Genomic DNA, 16,937 nt, shown 5'->3' with positions numbered 1-16,937 from the left:
GACATATTTATTGTCATTGATTTCACAGAGGAAGGGAAAGGGAGAAAGAGTTAGAACCATCAATGGTGAGAGAGAATCTTTGATTGGCTGCTTCCTATAAGACACCTACTGGGCTAAGAGCCCAAAATGGGGACATGTCCCAGTCTGGGAATTGAACCCTGACCTCCTGGTTCACAGGTCGAAACTCATCCACTGAGCCAAGCAGGCCAGGCTTTGGCTCTTCTTTATTCAGAGTCTTCCCTTTGACATTCATGTGCTCAAGCTGCCCTGTATCCAGCCTACCTGACTGCTGTGCAGATTGGTGGACTCTGGGGTACATTCTAGTAGTAAGGAACCTACTATGTGTGCCTTACTCTCCGTGCTTGTTTTCTAATGCCCTAGAGACTCTGCCCATAGGGCCTTCATGTACATGATCTCTGTGCACCAGCAGTCACCTCCTATCCAGGTCTCTTCTCTGCCCATCTTCATAGATGCAGTCTTTATCTAAGGTTTCTAAGCATCATTGCGTTGATACTATGCTTTTCTGAATATTTTCATCGAAAAGTCCAGATTCCAATATAGAATTTTTCTGGATTTCTCAGTTGTGGTCTCGAGAACAAATAAAGCGTCAAGTGCAGGACACTTGGTGTTAGAGGCAACATGCAGCAATGAGTTCTGTTTTGTCTTAATATGGTGGGTTTTTTAAATTGATTCTTTAGAGAGAGGTGAATGGAGAGAGACAGGCACAGAAGCATGCATTCATGTGAGAGGGAAACAATGTTGGATGCCTGGGGACTTAACCTTCAACCTGGACATGTGCCCTGGCCAGAAATCAAATGGCTAAAATTTCTGGTGCACAGGACAATGCCAGGACACACTGGCCAGGGTGCACTGACTTTTATTTTCTTCCCTATCTTGCATCTGGTGGTTAATAAATACCATCAATGCTAATAACAGTGGGCAATTCCAGAGGAGGACATGCTGACAAGAGCTTTACATAAGTTGGCCCCACAGGTGAATCTCCCCACAAGGTAATGGGCATGATCTCTATGTGTGGAGGAATTAACACCCTGACCACAGGATGTTTTGCCTTTGCCCTTCCTCCCTCAGAACCTGCCAATTTTTATGATTTTCCTCAAATGCCAGAGGTTCTGATTCCCATCATGGACACTACTCCCTGTCAAGGTGGGGATGGGAAGAAAAGATGCATGTCAGACAGAGGGACAGGGAGAGGGAGAGGGAGAGAGAATAATAGAGAGGAAGAGAAAGAGAGCGTTTGCTGTAAGAGATAAACATTTTCTGACCCATGTTCTCTTATCCCCTTTTATGGGGGGTGGGGAGCTCACCGAAGGTTACAGAGACTTTGGCATTCTCTCTTCCTACTAGAAGAAGCAGATTGTGCCTGGCGAGTGTGGCTCAGTAGGCCTATGAACCAAGAGGACTTAGTTCAATTCTCAGTTGGAGCAGGGGCTGGAGTTTATGCCTGGATCTCCAGGTGGATGTGCAGGAGAAAGCCAACCAATGATTTTGTCTCATTATTGATGTTTTATCCATCTCTCCCTCTCCCTTCCTCTCTTAAAACAATAAGAATTGTACTAACAAACAGAAAAATGTGCTCATATGCTGATGGGCCCAAGCTAGAAGAGTGGAAGGTAGAAGAAAAAGAAAGGAATGGCAATAAAAAGAGAACGAAGGGCCAGGTGCTGTATGTGACAAGCTAGGAAGCTGCTGACACCCCGTAGAGAGCAGCAAGCACATGAATGGCTGGCACTGAATGAGAGGCATTAGAAGGAGAAAAACCAGGACTGACTTCCTCACATTTAGGGAGACATACAGGCAAATGGAGCCGTGCCCCGGGCCTGGATGTGTGGCCTTCTCCCTAGGTGGTCCTCTGGCAGGCCACTCAGTGAGCAAACTGAGACAGCCTAGGGCCAGAATGCAGTGGCAGGTGAGCAGGGAGCCTGTTCCATGCTGAGCAGCTAACTGTCCATTGACTGTGGGATCCAACAGCACACTAGGACATCTCCATGTCATTTGGTAGTATTGCCCCTCAGGGTGGCCCTCCATACCCCCATCTCCCCGGTGTGACCTTCACCTGTGTCCACTTCAGTGCTCTCCAGGAACTGGCTTGAGGTTGTCCACTCTTCAGAACCGGGGTCTGTCACTGGCTCAGAGATGCTTTACCACCTCCTTGATTGATGGGAAGGAGGATCATGAGGGGAAAGTCTTCGAACATTAGACCATCCTCTACAAAAGGATGTTGTATTCTTAGGACAGGACACAGAACAAAGCAGAGGTTTATGCCAGCTTAGTATTTTGCTGAAAAGAATGTAAATGTGTTTACAGGCCACAGGAACTTGAATTCAAGAAGGGGATGTATCCAGGGGAATGACAGGCCTGGACTTGTGAGGCCAGTGGTTTGGCTCCCTGGCAGGCTGATATCCCTTTCAGTCCTAGGGGCCTGACTGGTGCACAGGGAAGCCCTACCATGGAGCGGCCACAGGCCAGCGATGGAGGCTCCCAGTGGGGAGGAGTTTTAGTCCAGGGACTGGGCTAGTTACCTGTGATGGCACCAGAGTAGTTGTACCTCAGTGGTGCTCACTGGAAGCCACTTTTTCCAATCCCTGTGGACGCACCTTGTGTGCGCTGACCCACTGAACAGTCACAGAGGTGAGTGAGTAGGTACCGGTGCACCAGAAAGAACCACCAAACCAGAAAGTATAAATGGTGATGTGATCTCCTGGGACCAACCTCAACCAGCCTAGTGTCTGCGCATCACGATGCTCATGCCTTCTTACTTGGCCAGTAACTGCAGGTGGGAGAGTGGGGTTAACATGTCATGGAGGACACCAGACGGTTAACATCCAGTTCTCTTTATTACTGACATTTATTCACAACCATTCAAGCAAAGGTAATCCCCGCATCTACCACCCAAACCTCAGTCTCTCCCCCTGAGAGATTCAGGTGGATATTTCTAACTCCTTAGGACAAATCTCCCCAAAGAAACCATTGAGTCCCCTGTCAGCATTTCCCCCCACCCTGAGTATTTGTCTGAAACTGGCTGCTGTGTTCCTGTACGGTACACTTATGTCCGGGTTTCAATGCTCAAGTGCCCAGAGTAAAGCCTATGAGATGTGCACCCAGCTGGACACTCAAGCAACAGGATCACAGAATGGGAGTTGGGTCAAGGAAAGTTCTACAGCCACAGTGAGGACAGGGGTAAGCGCAGAGCCAGATCATGCTGGGCCACCCCAACTCCTCCAGCATATGCTTCAGCACGGCATGCATCTGGGCAAGTCGGCCCAGGTTGATGGTGATGCTCCTTTCCTCGTAACTCTCCAGGGGGGCCGCATAAATCACCCAATTCAGCTTGCTCAGCCCAACAATGTGGCGAAGCAGGTCCTCCAGGACGATCATGGAGATAGGGTTTTCACAGAAACTTAGGGTTGTGAGCTGGGAGCAATGGCTCAGGGCTGGCAGGATGTCCAGGAACTGGGCATCCATGATCCCACACTTATCCAAGTCCAGGTCCTGGAGAGTGGGGGAGGCTCTCTCTAACAGAAATCGGAGTGACCCAGAACTGATATTGGTCAGGTTGAGCCCACTGAAACTCAGGCCTTTCAGCTGGCTGACGTTCATTTGCTGGGAGAGATGTCTCAAGTCTCTTTCGAAAAGCAGGCAGTTAGTGATGGACAGGGTCGCCAAGGGGGTCCTCAGGCACCTGGGGAGACATAGAGCAGTTACATGTGGGGGATGGACCTCGTGGGCAGAGGCAGGTGAGGATGATGCAGGCCTTCAGGTTAAAGAGGCCCATGTCACCAAAGCCTAGAGTGTTCCGGATGATGATCAAACCCAGGATGTTGCAGAGTGAAAAGTGACATTCAAGTCAGAGCAAATTTGAGTGGAATCTTTCCCCATCTGTTAACTGCTCCGTGATGTATTCAACTGGATGAAACCACACACACACTCCTTTTACTCATCCGTCAAGTGGAGCACATCATACAGCCCAGGCCAAACACACAGGTGTTGTGAACATAAAGGTGGGAGGTAAAGATGGGAGGAGCTCAGAAAGGAGCCTGACCCAGGGTCTGAAGCAGGAGGCAACCAGTGCATTTTAGTATTGGAGACATGTCTTGAAATGCCTGCAACTCGGGCTTCCTTCCAGCCACAGCCTAGACCCCTGTCACCATCATCTCTTAGCCCAATGAGGCCTCTGGCAGTTGTGCAGAAAGGGCTAACTTGGGCACAGTCAGGCAACATCCAGCGAGAGCTGCCACCCTCCAGGAACTTTGACCACTGCACTGTTTACAAACCACCTATCCAATTTAGTAATGACTCCCTCCGGAATCCTGCATTTACCACGCATTCTGTTTGGCAGAGCCTATGGCAACCCTTGGCAGACAGGTGACTGAGGCAGGTTTGGAGTGAAAGGCTGCCATGGCCAAATCTCTAAGTGCAGAACTTAACCCCTGAAACCTCACCTCTGATTGGCTTTCCCCTTGTCATTGCAATCCTCACTTGGTTCTATTGCATCATCTTCCCTTCCACACCACTTACAAGGATGCCCAAAGCTACCATCCCCTGGCCTGAAGCCTCCATTACGCCAATTCCTAGCAAGGAGTCCCTTTAGTAGCCTCTGTCCTAGTGCATACGTCCTACCTTTGTCTGGGGGGTTATGTCACAACATGCAAGGTGACAGAGCGGTGAACGAGACACTGACTGTGTGGCCCATCTAGTGGCTCAGGCACTCTAGCACTGCTGAGGGACAGCACACAGGAGAGCCCATCACTGTGCACTGAAATGGAAAGGGACTCGATCTGGTCGTCAGGGAAAGATCGCCACCCCTCACTTGAGGATCTCGTCCAGGTGGCCTCTGAAGATGGAGACACCATCCAAATTGAGGTCCTGGAGGTGGGGCAGACTGAGGAACTGAGAGGTGACCAGGCTAACACACTGCTCCTCCTCCTCCAAGGTTGTGTGAGAAGACGTGAAGACGTGGGAGAGACGGAACCGGCGCAGATTGCCCGTCTGGCCCAGGTAAGGAGCGAACTTTCTCAGAGTAGACAGCTTCCAGGTACAGTTTACCTCCAAATCCTGGACAGAGTCCAGCTGCACCATATCCAGGATGTTAGTGTTTTGCTTCGACATCGCAAAAACCTTCAGCTTCTTACAGCTAAGGTGCAGCAAACCTCTCCTCTCGCTGACTTTCTTAATCAGGTAGCTGAGGGACTCATCAAGGACACCTTTCTTGAGGCAAAGGTCTACTAACAGCTCCACGGGGGCCAAGGGTGGATTTGGCCTGGCCGTTAAGCTGTTCACTTTCCCCCTCTTCCTCATGGGCTGCGGGGCCTCAGGCTCCAGCAGTGAGCACAGATGGGCTCTGGTTCCGGCTCACACGATCCAGAATTCCTGATGAACTCTCTTCTGTAAATTAAGCACCTGCAGTTTCCATCTCCTGTGGAGAAAATAGGAGTTATGCTCGGGTGCATTATGATAACAAGGAATAAGACCATGAGTCTAGGAATCTGGGCAGCTGGGCCAGACACCTGACTGGACTTTTGACTCAATGTCCCAGAATCACCTGCTCCTGGTGCGACTGGGATCCTTCATGGTCCCCATTCCTGGTACATTTAGGTGCCACCAGGAAGGAGTGGGCTCGTGTCCCTTCGGTCACCCTTGGCATTTTCATCAGCCTTATGTATCTGAAGCCTGTTCCCAGAATGACACCAGCAGTGGCTCCAAGGCCTGCCTCAGTTCTCCCTTTGGCCCTGCGCACTCCCCTATCCCAGCTGCAACTGCTCAGATCCCCAGGGTGCTACCAGGCTACTGAATCCCCCATACCTGTGTCGAGTGTCCTGGGCAAGCAGGGCATCGAGTCCCTCGAGCACAGCCTGCAAGATATCCTGGTAAGGCTGCCGATGGTTCATCAGGGCCCCCAGAGGGAGGCAGGGGAAGGGCCAAGCCTGCACCATGGCCTTCAGGACTCTGCTGTGCTTCCCAGCGAAGGCTGCCATGAACAGAGGTGGGAAGAGCTCCATAGTAAGCCACTCCAGAGCAGCGATGGCTGAGGCTTCATCCCGCAGCAGGCTCTGACATGCCAGTTCCAGGAGTCTGCGTGGAGCTGGGAGGCTCATCCCCATGAAGCTGCTATGAAAGAGATCATGGGAGACAGTCAGGAGCAAGGCATCTTGTCAGGCTGAGCATGTGCAAACCCGGTCCTTCTCCCTTCAGAGGGACCAGCTGAGGGCCAAAGGCACTCCTCCAGCAACAACTGGAGTGCCCCCCAAATTACCCCAACCCCGTTTTCTGCTTAGAATCTCAAAGCCACTCAGCCCTGCCTCTCCTCTGCCACTGGCAGGACAAGAACCAGGCACCAAGGAGGGGTGAGATAACAACTGGACACCTCCCACTTCTACCCACTGGCTAGCTGGAATTCTGCTGTGCAGTGAGTACTGGGACACCATAGAGAGGATTCCACCCTTTACAGAAAAAAAGTTTCTGAGGATCACTGAAGGACTGAAAACGCCTGGAGTAGGGACCAGCCTGTGGCCCAGGACTGCCTCTTGCTAATTTCCAGGAAATAAAATAGATGGGGAAGATTAAGGAACACCCACACAATGGGTACCATTGAGGCCTTTGACACATTTTAAATGAGGAATATAAAAGCAGCACAAACGTTTCCTGAAGCAAGGGGGAGCTGGAGGTGAGAAAAATAACCATTAATTCCAACATGTACATTTTACTGTGTGTCCCTTCTATGAATATTAGAATGCCCACTTTATACATGACAACAGATGGCTCACATGTCACAACTAAGGCTCCTCACAATAAGAGACTGCAAGCCCTGGTCAGTGTTGCTCAGTGCGTTGAGCCTCCTCCTGTGCCCCCCAAAGGTCACCTGAGGGCTCAATTCCTAACCCCCGTAGGGGGTGGGCAGGAGCCAGTTGATGGATGTTTCTCACATCAATGTTTCTCTCTCTCTCTCCGCCCACTCCCTTCCTCTCTTTCTAAACATCAATTGGCTGTTATGAAAGACTTTCATTAAGACCTGTTTTCACACAGACAGCCCAGCCACTAAAAACTACAAAAAGGATTTTGCCACTTTGGCCTACAATAGGTTCCTTAGCAATACTTGACTTTCAGACACAGCGAAAACTTACCCTTTGAACCTCTATGAATGGCAAACGCCAAAACAGAAATCAAAACATTTTAGATTAAGGCAAACCTGCATCCAGAGGCAAAGGCAAATTCTGCTCATTTGTATGGAAGAAAGGACAAATCTCTGGGTTCTTGGCCTGCAGGTCATTGGGGATCGCCTTAGGCTCCTGACTCACCAGAGCAGCATGGTGCAGGGAGCCCTGTGCTCAGAGCTTGACATTGACTCTCACGCTCTAGATTCTGTTCCCTCCTCGGCCTCCTCAGAAGCCATCATGCCCCGTCTGACCACACGTTCCTTTTGAGGTCCTAGCTGAAATGGCTACTTCCACCTGAGAGCAAAACCTTAGCCCTGGATCTCCAGGCATTTAATCCTGATGGGGTTTTGCACTCTCCACACCTCCAACTGAACCCTAGGTCCATTCATGAAAGGAAAAGAAAAGGAAACCATCCTGGAAGTAGACTTGATGTGGGTGTTGGTGCCACATCAAAATTCCCTAATGTTCCCTTTAACACACCTTTAGGGAGACAGTGTATCGTCTGAAGAGTGAAAGAATTTCAATGCAACTGTATTGAGTACCAAACAGCCCCTGAGACTTGATGTTACCTACAATTGCAAATCCCGTACCCATTCAAAGAGGAACAGAGGGACAGTTGGTCTTCCAGATTTTGAGGAGCAAGCCTTCCCCAGAGGAGGTCAGGCCAAAATCACATCTAGGGATTGATCAGGAGAAGGGAGGGGCTGCACGTTTGGAATGGGACCAAGGGAATTACCCAGGACAAGGTGAACATTGGGGAAACTCAAATACACTGACTGCATCAACTTGAGAACTTATAAGGCTAGTGGTGAAGAAGGAAACTGGGTGGATCCCTTAAACCCAAGCTGACGGGGAGTATAGGCAGGAGATTCTGTCACCCTTCCTCTGTGGAGGTAAAGGGCATTTCCTCTCAGAAGAACCAGATCAGCTCAGCAACCTGGCTTGAGAAAATTAAATGTGAAAATGTGGGTTGTGGTGAGGCCAGAGGAGGGGTGTGGCAGCTGAACCTGGGATGTGACTTATACAATTCTGAAAGCCACTGAGTGCTGAGAGTCGTGGCTCTTTGGAATCTTGGAGGCACAGTGAAAAATAAATGTGGGCCAAAATACCTGTGTATCCTTACCAAGGAGCTGCTACGGAGGGCATTCATTTTAGCTCAAGCATCCTATTACACATCCCAACCTTTCACAGGCAACAGGTTATTCCCAGCCAAGTTCCAGGGCCGGGGCCCTAAACATGACTGCCAAAGTCTGTATAAATAACTAATGTTTGCTCAACCCTAGGGAACAATCCATGCAAATTTGGCTTCAGAAAGCTCCTTCTGGGCCCCGGCCTACAACTCTCACTCAGATTGTGAGGGAAGATGTCCTCTCTCAGGATTAAGCACAGTGCACAGATACACCTTCCCCTTCAGAAGATTTGAAGCTGTACTTGGCATGTAAGGATCTGCCATAGTTTGGGATATCCCCATGCTGTACTGAGTCACACATTGGATCTTTTGAAATCCAGGGAGACACAGACAGAGAGAGAGCCAGAGAGCGGGGGGAGAGGAGGGGGGGCTAGAGAGAGAGAGACAGAGGCAGAGAGGAGCAACTTTTCTGTAGGCTCTTCTGTACCCCCTGCATTGTGATTCCCAAACAACTTTCATATTCCAGGCAGAGGGATCACGTGACAGATTACCACAGTGGTGTTGACCTGAAAATTCCAGACTGGCTGATGAGATTTCTGGAAGTGGTTCAAACTGTAATGAGGTCAGCAGTTGAGTCTAGACTTGGTATCATGGGCTTAAAGCCGGAGAGGTGCCACCTGAGGTGAGATTTTCTCTTTAACACAAACATTACATTCACCAGGCAGAAACTGGAAAATTGGAGGAGCCCAAGCTCAGGCAGCTTCTATGAGATCCCAGTGTCCAGGAGATACAAGGAGGCAGGAGGGACCACTTAGAATGACCTAGAAACAAAGTGTGAGCGAACATGCCTTCTTCATGAGCAAGAAACACTCCTCTACCCTCCCCCCCCATACGGAGCCTGCTTTCCCAGGGCATGTGCTGTGGCACTGAAGGCAGGAGAACTTCATGCCCAGTATTGGACAGGCTCCGCCGACTCCCAGCACCCACACATGAATTTGGGGGATGTTTTTACCACATCCTGGTCTCCTGCCACCTGCTCTCATCATGGCCCTCACTTATGTACAGGACACAGTAGCCTCTGAGCCCATGAGAAGGGCCGTCCTGCGCAACCGCCTTCTCCAGTCACAAAGTAGCTACTGTGATCCCAGGTCATCTGCCCTTGTGACCTCTTTTAAGAAAGGGGGTCCTTAGAATGTGCTCCAAGTCTGGGACCCTCTTTATGCATCCCTGGAATGTCAGTCAGCCCATCAGGAACCTGATGCTGGGGACACTACTGACAACAGAAATCAGGAGTTCTCCCCAATTCTTCTGAGCTGTTTTGCAGAACGTGACAAGCTACAGTGTACAGAAGGAAAATCAACATCCCAGCTGCCTTTCTGGATCCAAAGAGCCACCAAAGAGGCAGGACGATGCCCTTCCTGGGTTCCACAGCAAGCCCTGCCTCTGTGGGCCTTCAGAGACCCTGGGGACCAGTCCTCATGCATGGGCTTTCCCATCGTCCAATCTCTTAACCCAGCCTTCGAGCAGATACCCCCAGCGGCTTCTTTACCTCTGCAGTCAGACCTCTTCCTACACTGACCTATTTTGTCCTCTGTGCCTTTTTCAAACTCACAAGTCTCTGCTGGCACTACCTGCCCTGCCTGTGCCCAACAATACCTGGTTTCACTTCAGACCCAATGACATCTAGACCTAAACAACGATTGCCCCTCTTTCTTGCTCCCCAAGGAGAACATGCTTCACAACCAGGACATGCCTGGGTCTAGCCATTGAATGCCAAGGACGCTGTAGGAGGGCTGGCAGGAGGCAATGGCACAGAGTGGACATGTTCTCAGGGATGTCCACGGATCGGCCGATCCTCGCCCGCCAAAGACAGACTCCTCTCCTCTCTCTCTTCAATACATGATTTACTCAAGAACAGTCACTGAGTGCCTAAGGTGCATTCACTGCTATTCCGGGTGACTTGCAGGGACACTTCATGAGAATGTCATGGTCTTCCTCAGAGTATCTCTGAGGCACGAACCCTCACTTGTCTGAGTAGAGAAATGAAAAAACAAAACAACTGGGCAGGAAAATGTGTAAATCACAGGCTGGTCTTGCTTTGCCCTGTAGAGCATGTCTCACAGAATGGTACCTCCAGGTATAACCTGCCCAGCAATCCTAATAACCATAGGAAAAGTTGTCATTTTTCAATGGCCATTACAAATTTTTATCACAACATTAAAAACTCTGTTAGAAACATACCATACATGCAAATAAATAAAGTTTTAAAATCACTACTTAGCACCCTGTGATTTTAAATATTTGAGAATTAAAAAGTGACATGCGCTTTGCAAACTATTTCCTGAGTAGGTTAAACATAGCTTGCGAGTCTTCTGCTCATACAACTTTCCACACAGAGTGAGAGTCTTTTCCATGCCCTGGTCAAGTGTCACATTGCTTTCTAGGTTTGGATAAGCTTCCAAGGTCCCATTCCTTCCTGCTGCCTACGTGGGCACATGTCTCTGGGAGAGTTCCTTTAGCGTGAAGCTCTTTGGCCTCATGGCTTACCCTGGGACCTCTCCATCCTTTTTTTTGGTCACAACCATGTTGATCATTTACACTTCTCTGGGAGCTGGCCATTGTGAACCAGAAGCTGGGTTCTGAGTCATGAGGATGAGTAAAAGTAATTTCTCATGTTTGGCAGAATTTAAGAAATTATGGAAGCATTTCACTTTCCAAGTCTCATTACTTCTCTCTCCAGGCAAGGGACCTTGGCTGGGACCATCAACTGACTACCTTCTCCATGTGCAGTATCTGATGCCTGAATCAGTCACCTGCACTCGTATCTCTGAGTGAGTCATGGGACGGTGACAAAAGAACAAGGCCCTGATTCCTGATGTACGGCTCCCATGGCCATAACCAGGGCCAGCCTGATGGGAGTATGCCTAGAGAAGTCACCAGTGAATGGGAACATGCCACTCTCTGTGTGGCAGCGGTGGACACAATCAGGGTCATGGGCAGAGAGCAGGAGTACCCATTTAGGTGACAATCACCCGCCACAATCCAGGTGCTCGGCAGGTCTGTGCTCAGCCATGGTGTAGGGACCCAGTCAGGTCTTCAGGAGGATAGGGTAGGTGATGTTTGATATTCTCAGGGAGAACTAGGAATGACCTGCAAGTTTATAAATTTACTGATGAGGTGCCACCCACAAAATCTGGGTAGCAGTTGTGCAAGGAGGCCCCTCCCACAGCTGAGGTAGAGGGAAAGAAAGGGTTGGGGAACCCAGCTCAGCGCTGAGGCCACAGGAGGCATAGCTCCAGGGTGTCTCCCACTTGGCCTGAGCTCCGCTATGCCCCGCCGCCTCATCCTCTGCACAGGTGGATCATACTAAGGAGGGCACCTTCCTGCAGCCCAGGGCTGACAATTCTCTGAGCCCAAACTACTCTGGAGTCGTGGCCTTGATCTCTTCTCTCAGGGTCCTGTGACCAGTATGTCCTTAAATAGCCACTCTCAATGTGGCTGAGACACTAGTAACAAGAGGGGTTACCACCAGGTGACCTTAGTACCAGCAGCATCTGTGTGAGGCCTGATACTCCCAATGCATGAGGGTGACGTCTCTCCATCCCCATTCTGTAGCTCCCAGGCCTCCCTGACCTCCTTGGGCTGTAGCCAGGGGGAAGGTGGTGCACTACTGTTACTTTGTTTCAAGAACCATCCCTTACCCTCAGTGGTCCAAGCTCAGGGGAAGAGACCAAAACTTACCTGTCACCAAACACCAGTTAAGTCAGTCTGTGGGTTCTCATGCCAGCCCTGCTCCGAGCAGAGTTGCTGAACAAGGGGTCCCTAACACACTACAGCTTCTTGTCTCATGCTCGCTCTCTTTTACCCCATGAAAATACAGGAGAACAAATGAGTTTTGGAGGACATGACCTGATAATACAACGGCTGCTCCTGTTTCTGCTCCCCCAGGAGGAGCCTGAGGATGCAGATCCCACCTCTTTCCCTAATGATGAGAATGGAAGAGGTGCAGGGCTTCTCTAGACACTCAAGGAGGCTCCCGTAACCAGCACACCTGAAGATGTCTTCCTTCCATGCTGGCTCAGCTCAGAATGGCCTCACGCCCTCCAGTACTTGGTTGCCCTGGTGGCCCATGGTCTCAGTCACCTGTGTCAACCCAGGTCAGAGTAAGAACCAAATGGTCCCCAAATAAGGAAACACCATGTTAACGCATGTACGTAGGAAGCCATGGGCTCCTGGGAAAATCTTCTAGAACACCGTGGAGGAATCTGAAAACTGGAGATGTGCCCTGGCTGGTTGGGCATCGTCCTACTAGTGGAAGGGCACAGGGTAGGGGCACGTACAGGAGTCAACACTATTTCTCTGCTGTCTCTCCCACACTCCTCTCTCTGTCAAATGGATGAAAAGAAAAGAAACCCAGATTACTTGAGAAGATGGCGGCTGGCAGGACGGAGGGGGAAAAGGTGATGTGAGTGACAGGGGAAAGGAGAATGTGTGGATGTGTGTGTTTGTTTGTGTGTGTGTGTGTGTGTGTGTGTGTGTGTGTGTGTGTGTGTGTGTGTGAGTCAGGGACAGTTAAATATGGCAGGAGTATCAGAGCCTGGCAGAACCAGCTCTCCTGGACAGGGAGCACCTACCACCTCTGTGGACATTCCACACCATCTGGAAGTGGGGAGCAGCCTCTTGTAGGAACTCATAAACACCACTGCCAACACAGGCCTTAAACACTGCCCGCAACCCGGCAGCCATGCCAGCCCAAATCCTGCTGCCCCACCCAAAGACCAGTAGACCCTAGGACCTCCACCTCCAAAGGTACTGGCCTCCCAGAACAGTATGTGAGACATCGCCCCACCCCAGCAGCAGATATCTGGACACCACAGTTGCGCTTTGCCTGAGCGCAGGCCTCCTGAGCCCACCCTCCACAGGCCTCTCCTGGGTGCGGCTGAGAGCACCTGCTGGGCACACTCTTAGCCAAACAAGGGCGCACTGCTCCAGCAGTAGAAGTTCTAAATTCCCTCTCCCTGGATACCTGCCCACAGACACCTCAGTCGTGCGGCTTCAGAGACAGGGCCTTTCAGTTTGCGTCAGTGCGCCGCACTGACAAATGTACCTTAGTTGCCCCTGTTAACCGCCACAGGACGTGCATATCCAACCACGGACACCGCAACAAAAACTGAGTCTTCCCACCCAACAGCTGCAGAACTCTGGACACCACAGTTGCACCTTTCCAGTGTCCAGGCCTCCTGAGCCCAACCACCCCAACAGACATTTCCTGGGTGACTCTGTGAGCCCCTGCTGGGGACGCCCAATTTCAACCAAGACCACAAGGCAGCAAAAACTGAGATATACCCCTTCCTATAGCTGACTTCTGGACACCGCAGTTGCGTCTTTTCAGCACACAGGGCTACTGAGACTGCTGCCCCTAACGGCAGCTCCTGATGCCACTTTGAGCCCCAGCTGGGCGTGCTCATATCCAAACAAGGCTGCACAGCCCCAGCAGTAGAAATATGGACTTCGCCCATCCCGACTGCCAAACAACATACACCATGGTCCAATGGTTTCAGCACTCAGGCCCCCTGAGGCCACCGCACCAGCAGGTTACTCTCAGGGCCTCTGTGACCTGCCACTGGGCACACTAGTATCCAACCAAGTGCTGAATGGGCCAGCAGAAGATAGTCGGACTTCCTCCTTTTCATCTGCAGACCTCTGGTCACTGAATTGCACTGATCCAGCACCCAAGTCCCCTGGGCCTGCTGCAAGGCACAACATGCTGGCATCCAGTCCCCACAGTAGCGCTGTTCCAGCACAAGGGCCCCCTGAGCCCACTACCCCAGTAGACGATACTTGGGTACCTTTGTAAGCAGGCATTGGGCATCCAAACCAATTATGGATGCTCATCCCCAAAGCAGAAAATGTGACTTCTCCCTACACGGGCCAGAGGCACAGCACAATCACTCTGATCCAGTGTGTACACCCCACAAGCACACACCACTTGCAGACAGCTCCTGGTGCTATCACTGGGCATATGCCTGTCCAACTGAGGGTGCATGGCTCCCTCAGTAGGATGCAGGGCACCACCCCTCCCCCACCACACCCCGGGTTTCCTACCTCTGGACAGTCTGCTGCTGGATCCTAAACCCCTTTGTGATTCAGAGGGAAATCACACTGGCCAGAGTCCCACTGCCTCAACCACAAACTACGAGATACCCGCCTCCGCACAGTCATAGGCACTGGGACCTCATAGTGAGTTTCAGAGTAATGCTAATCCAGCGACGGTCACACCACACCAGCTAAACTCACAGTTCCTGAGCCGCAGGCCCCAAGACTCTTTAATCCCAGGCAATGGTCTTTGGTAACAAACAGTGAGCACATACCAGTGAGACCTCAGAAAACCTTTTCCACCAGAGCCGGAACAATAATAACATCCAAAACACCTTGCAAAACAATGCTGGGGTCAGTCACATTGCTAACCTGTGATAACACTTCATCCACAAATAAGACACTAACAGTCAAGACCCAACTACCTCAAGAGAACCCAAATAGCTCAAGTAGGGAGCTCCACTAGATGACCTATCCCAGAAGACCTGAGAGATCACACCACTAGAAACACCCCCAAAAGAACTTGCGTAGCAAAGCAGTTGAATCTAGCTCACGGATACAATACCAATATTACAACAAAACATAGGGAGACAGAAAAGCAATCCCCAAAGGAATGAATAAAGTGAAAACTACGGAAAAGGAGTTAAATGAAATGGAGGCAACTAACGTGTCAGATGAAGAAAGTTTAAAATGCAAGAGGAGTGCCTATGGGAGCTTTGTGACAACACCCAACAAAACAACATCTGCATCATAGGGATATCAGAAGGAGAAGAAGTGAAGCAAGGAATAGAAAACATGTTGGAAGAGATAATGACAAAAACTTCACGGATATTGGCCAGAAAATAACTATGGAAGTGCAAGAACCACACAGGGTCCCAAACAAGATGAACCCAAAAAGACCAACACTAAGACCCATCATAATTAAATATCAATGCCAAACTAAGAATCATAAAGGCCATTAGAGAGAGACAGAGAAAGTTACCTACAAGGGATCTCCCATTAGAATATCAACTGATTTCTCAACAGAAACACACCAGGCCAGAAGGGGATGGAATAAAATATACAAAGTGATGTGAAACAAGGGACTGAATACATACCCAGCAAGTCTACCATTCAAAATTGAAGATGGAATCTGGACATTCACAGACAAAAAAGGGCTAAGAGAGTTTAACACCAAGCCAGCAATGCAAGAAATGCTAAAAGGACTGCTGTAAAAAGAAGAAACAGAAAGGCAAGATGAAAACAATATATAAGAATAAAAATGATGACAAACAAGTACATATCAATAACAACATTAAATGAAAATGAATTAAATGCTACAATCAAAAGACATAAGGTAGGTGAATAGATAAGAAAACATGACCCATATATTTGCAGTCTGTAAGAGACCCACCTCAGAGCTAAGGATTCACACAGACTGATAGTGAAGGGATGGTAAATAAATCAGGTAAATGGAAATGAGAAAAAAGCTGGGATGGCAATACTTATATCTGACAAAATAGAACTCAAAGTGAAGGCCATAACAAGAGACAAGGAAGGCCACTACATAATACTAAAGGGGGAAATTCAACAAGAAGATATAACTCTTTTAAACATATATGCACCCAATACAGAAGCACCCAAATACATAAAATACACACTTGTGGAAGGTATTAAGGGACAGATAGCAATATAGTCATAGTCGGGGATATTAATACCCCATTGACACCACTGGATAAATCCTCTAAACAAAAAAACTCCAAAGAAACAACAATCCTAAATGACTCTCCAGTTCAGATGGACTTGACATCTTCAGAACATTTCATCCCAAAGCTACTGGATATACATTCTTTTCCAGTGCACATGGGATCTTTTCAAACACAGACTACAGATTGGGACACGCAACATCTCTTCAAATTCAAGAGCATAGAAATCATAATAAGCATCTTCTCAGGTCTCAATGGCATAAAACTAGAAATCCACTGCAATAAAAACAATGAAAAAATCAAACACTTGGGGGCTAAATAGCATGCTATTAAACAATGGTTGGGTTATCAAAGAGATCAAAGAAGAAATGAAAAGCATCCTGGAAACAAGTGACAATTAAAACACACAATCCTAAAATCTATGGGACACAGTGAAAGCAGCCCTGAGAGGCAAGTTCATAGCTCTACAGGCCTACCTCCAAAAACAATAAAAAAATGGTAATGAAGTATCTAACCTTGCAACTTAATCAATTAGAAAGAGAGCAACAAGAAATGCCCAAAGTACTCAGAAAGAAGTAGATAATAAAGATCAGAGCAGAAAGGAACAACAAAGAGACCAAAAAAATATAAAAGATCAATGAAACCAGGAGCTGGTTCTTTGAAAGGATACCAACAATCATGAACTGCTAGCCAGGCTCAACAAAAACAAAAAGAGATGACCCAAATAAACAAAATCATAAATGAAAGAGGTGAAGTTACAAATGACCCCACAGATATACAAAGGATTGTAAAAAATTACAACAAACAACTCTACTCCAACAAACTGGACAACCTGTGTAGCTGGACATTTGTAAA

At 49.1% G+C, this 16,937-nt stretch overlaps 1 protein-coding gene across 1 annotated transcript in view; it reads right to left on the bottom strand.

Annotated features, from left to right (window-relative positions):
- Positions 1 to 4,824: 4,824 nt before the first annotated feature.
- Positions 4,825 to 16,937, bottom strand: part of LOC308512359 (uncharacterized protein) — a gene marked incomplete at both ends in the record, with an annotated part of 196,387 nt that continues 184,274 nt past the window's right edge. The window contains 1 exon segment of the mRNA XM_081082129.1: positions 4,825 to 4,884. Coding sequence (XP_080938255.1) covers positions 4,825 to 4,884 — 60 coding nt within the window.

This window comes from Myotis nattereri, assembly GCF_964212035.1.
Source record: "Myotis nattereri genome assembly, chromosome: Y".
Taxonomy (NCBI): Eukaryota; Metazoa; Chordata; class Mammalia; order Chiroptera; family Vespertilionidae; genus Myotis; species Myotis nattereri.
This window is presented reverse-complemented; position numbering and strand designations above follow the sequence as displayed.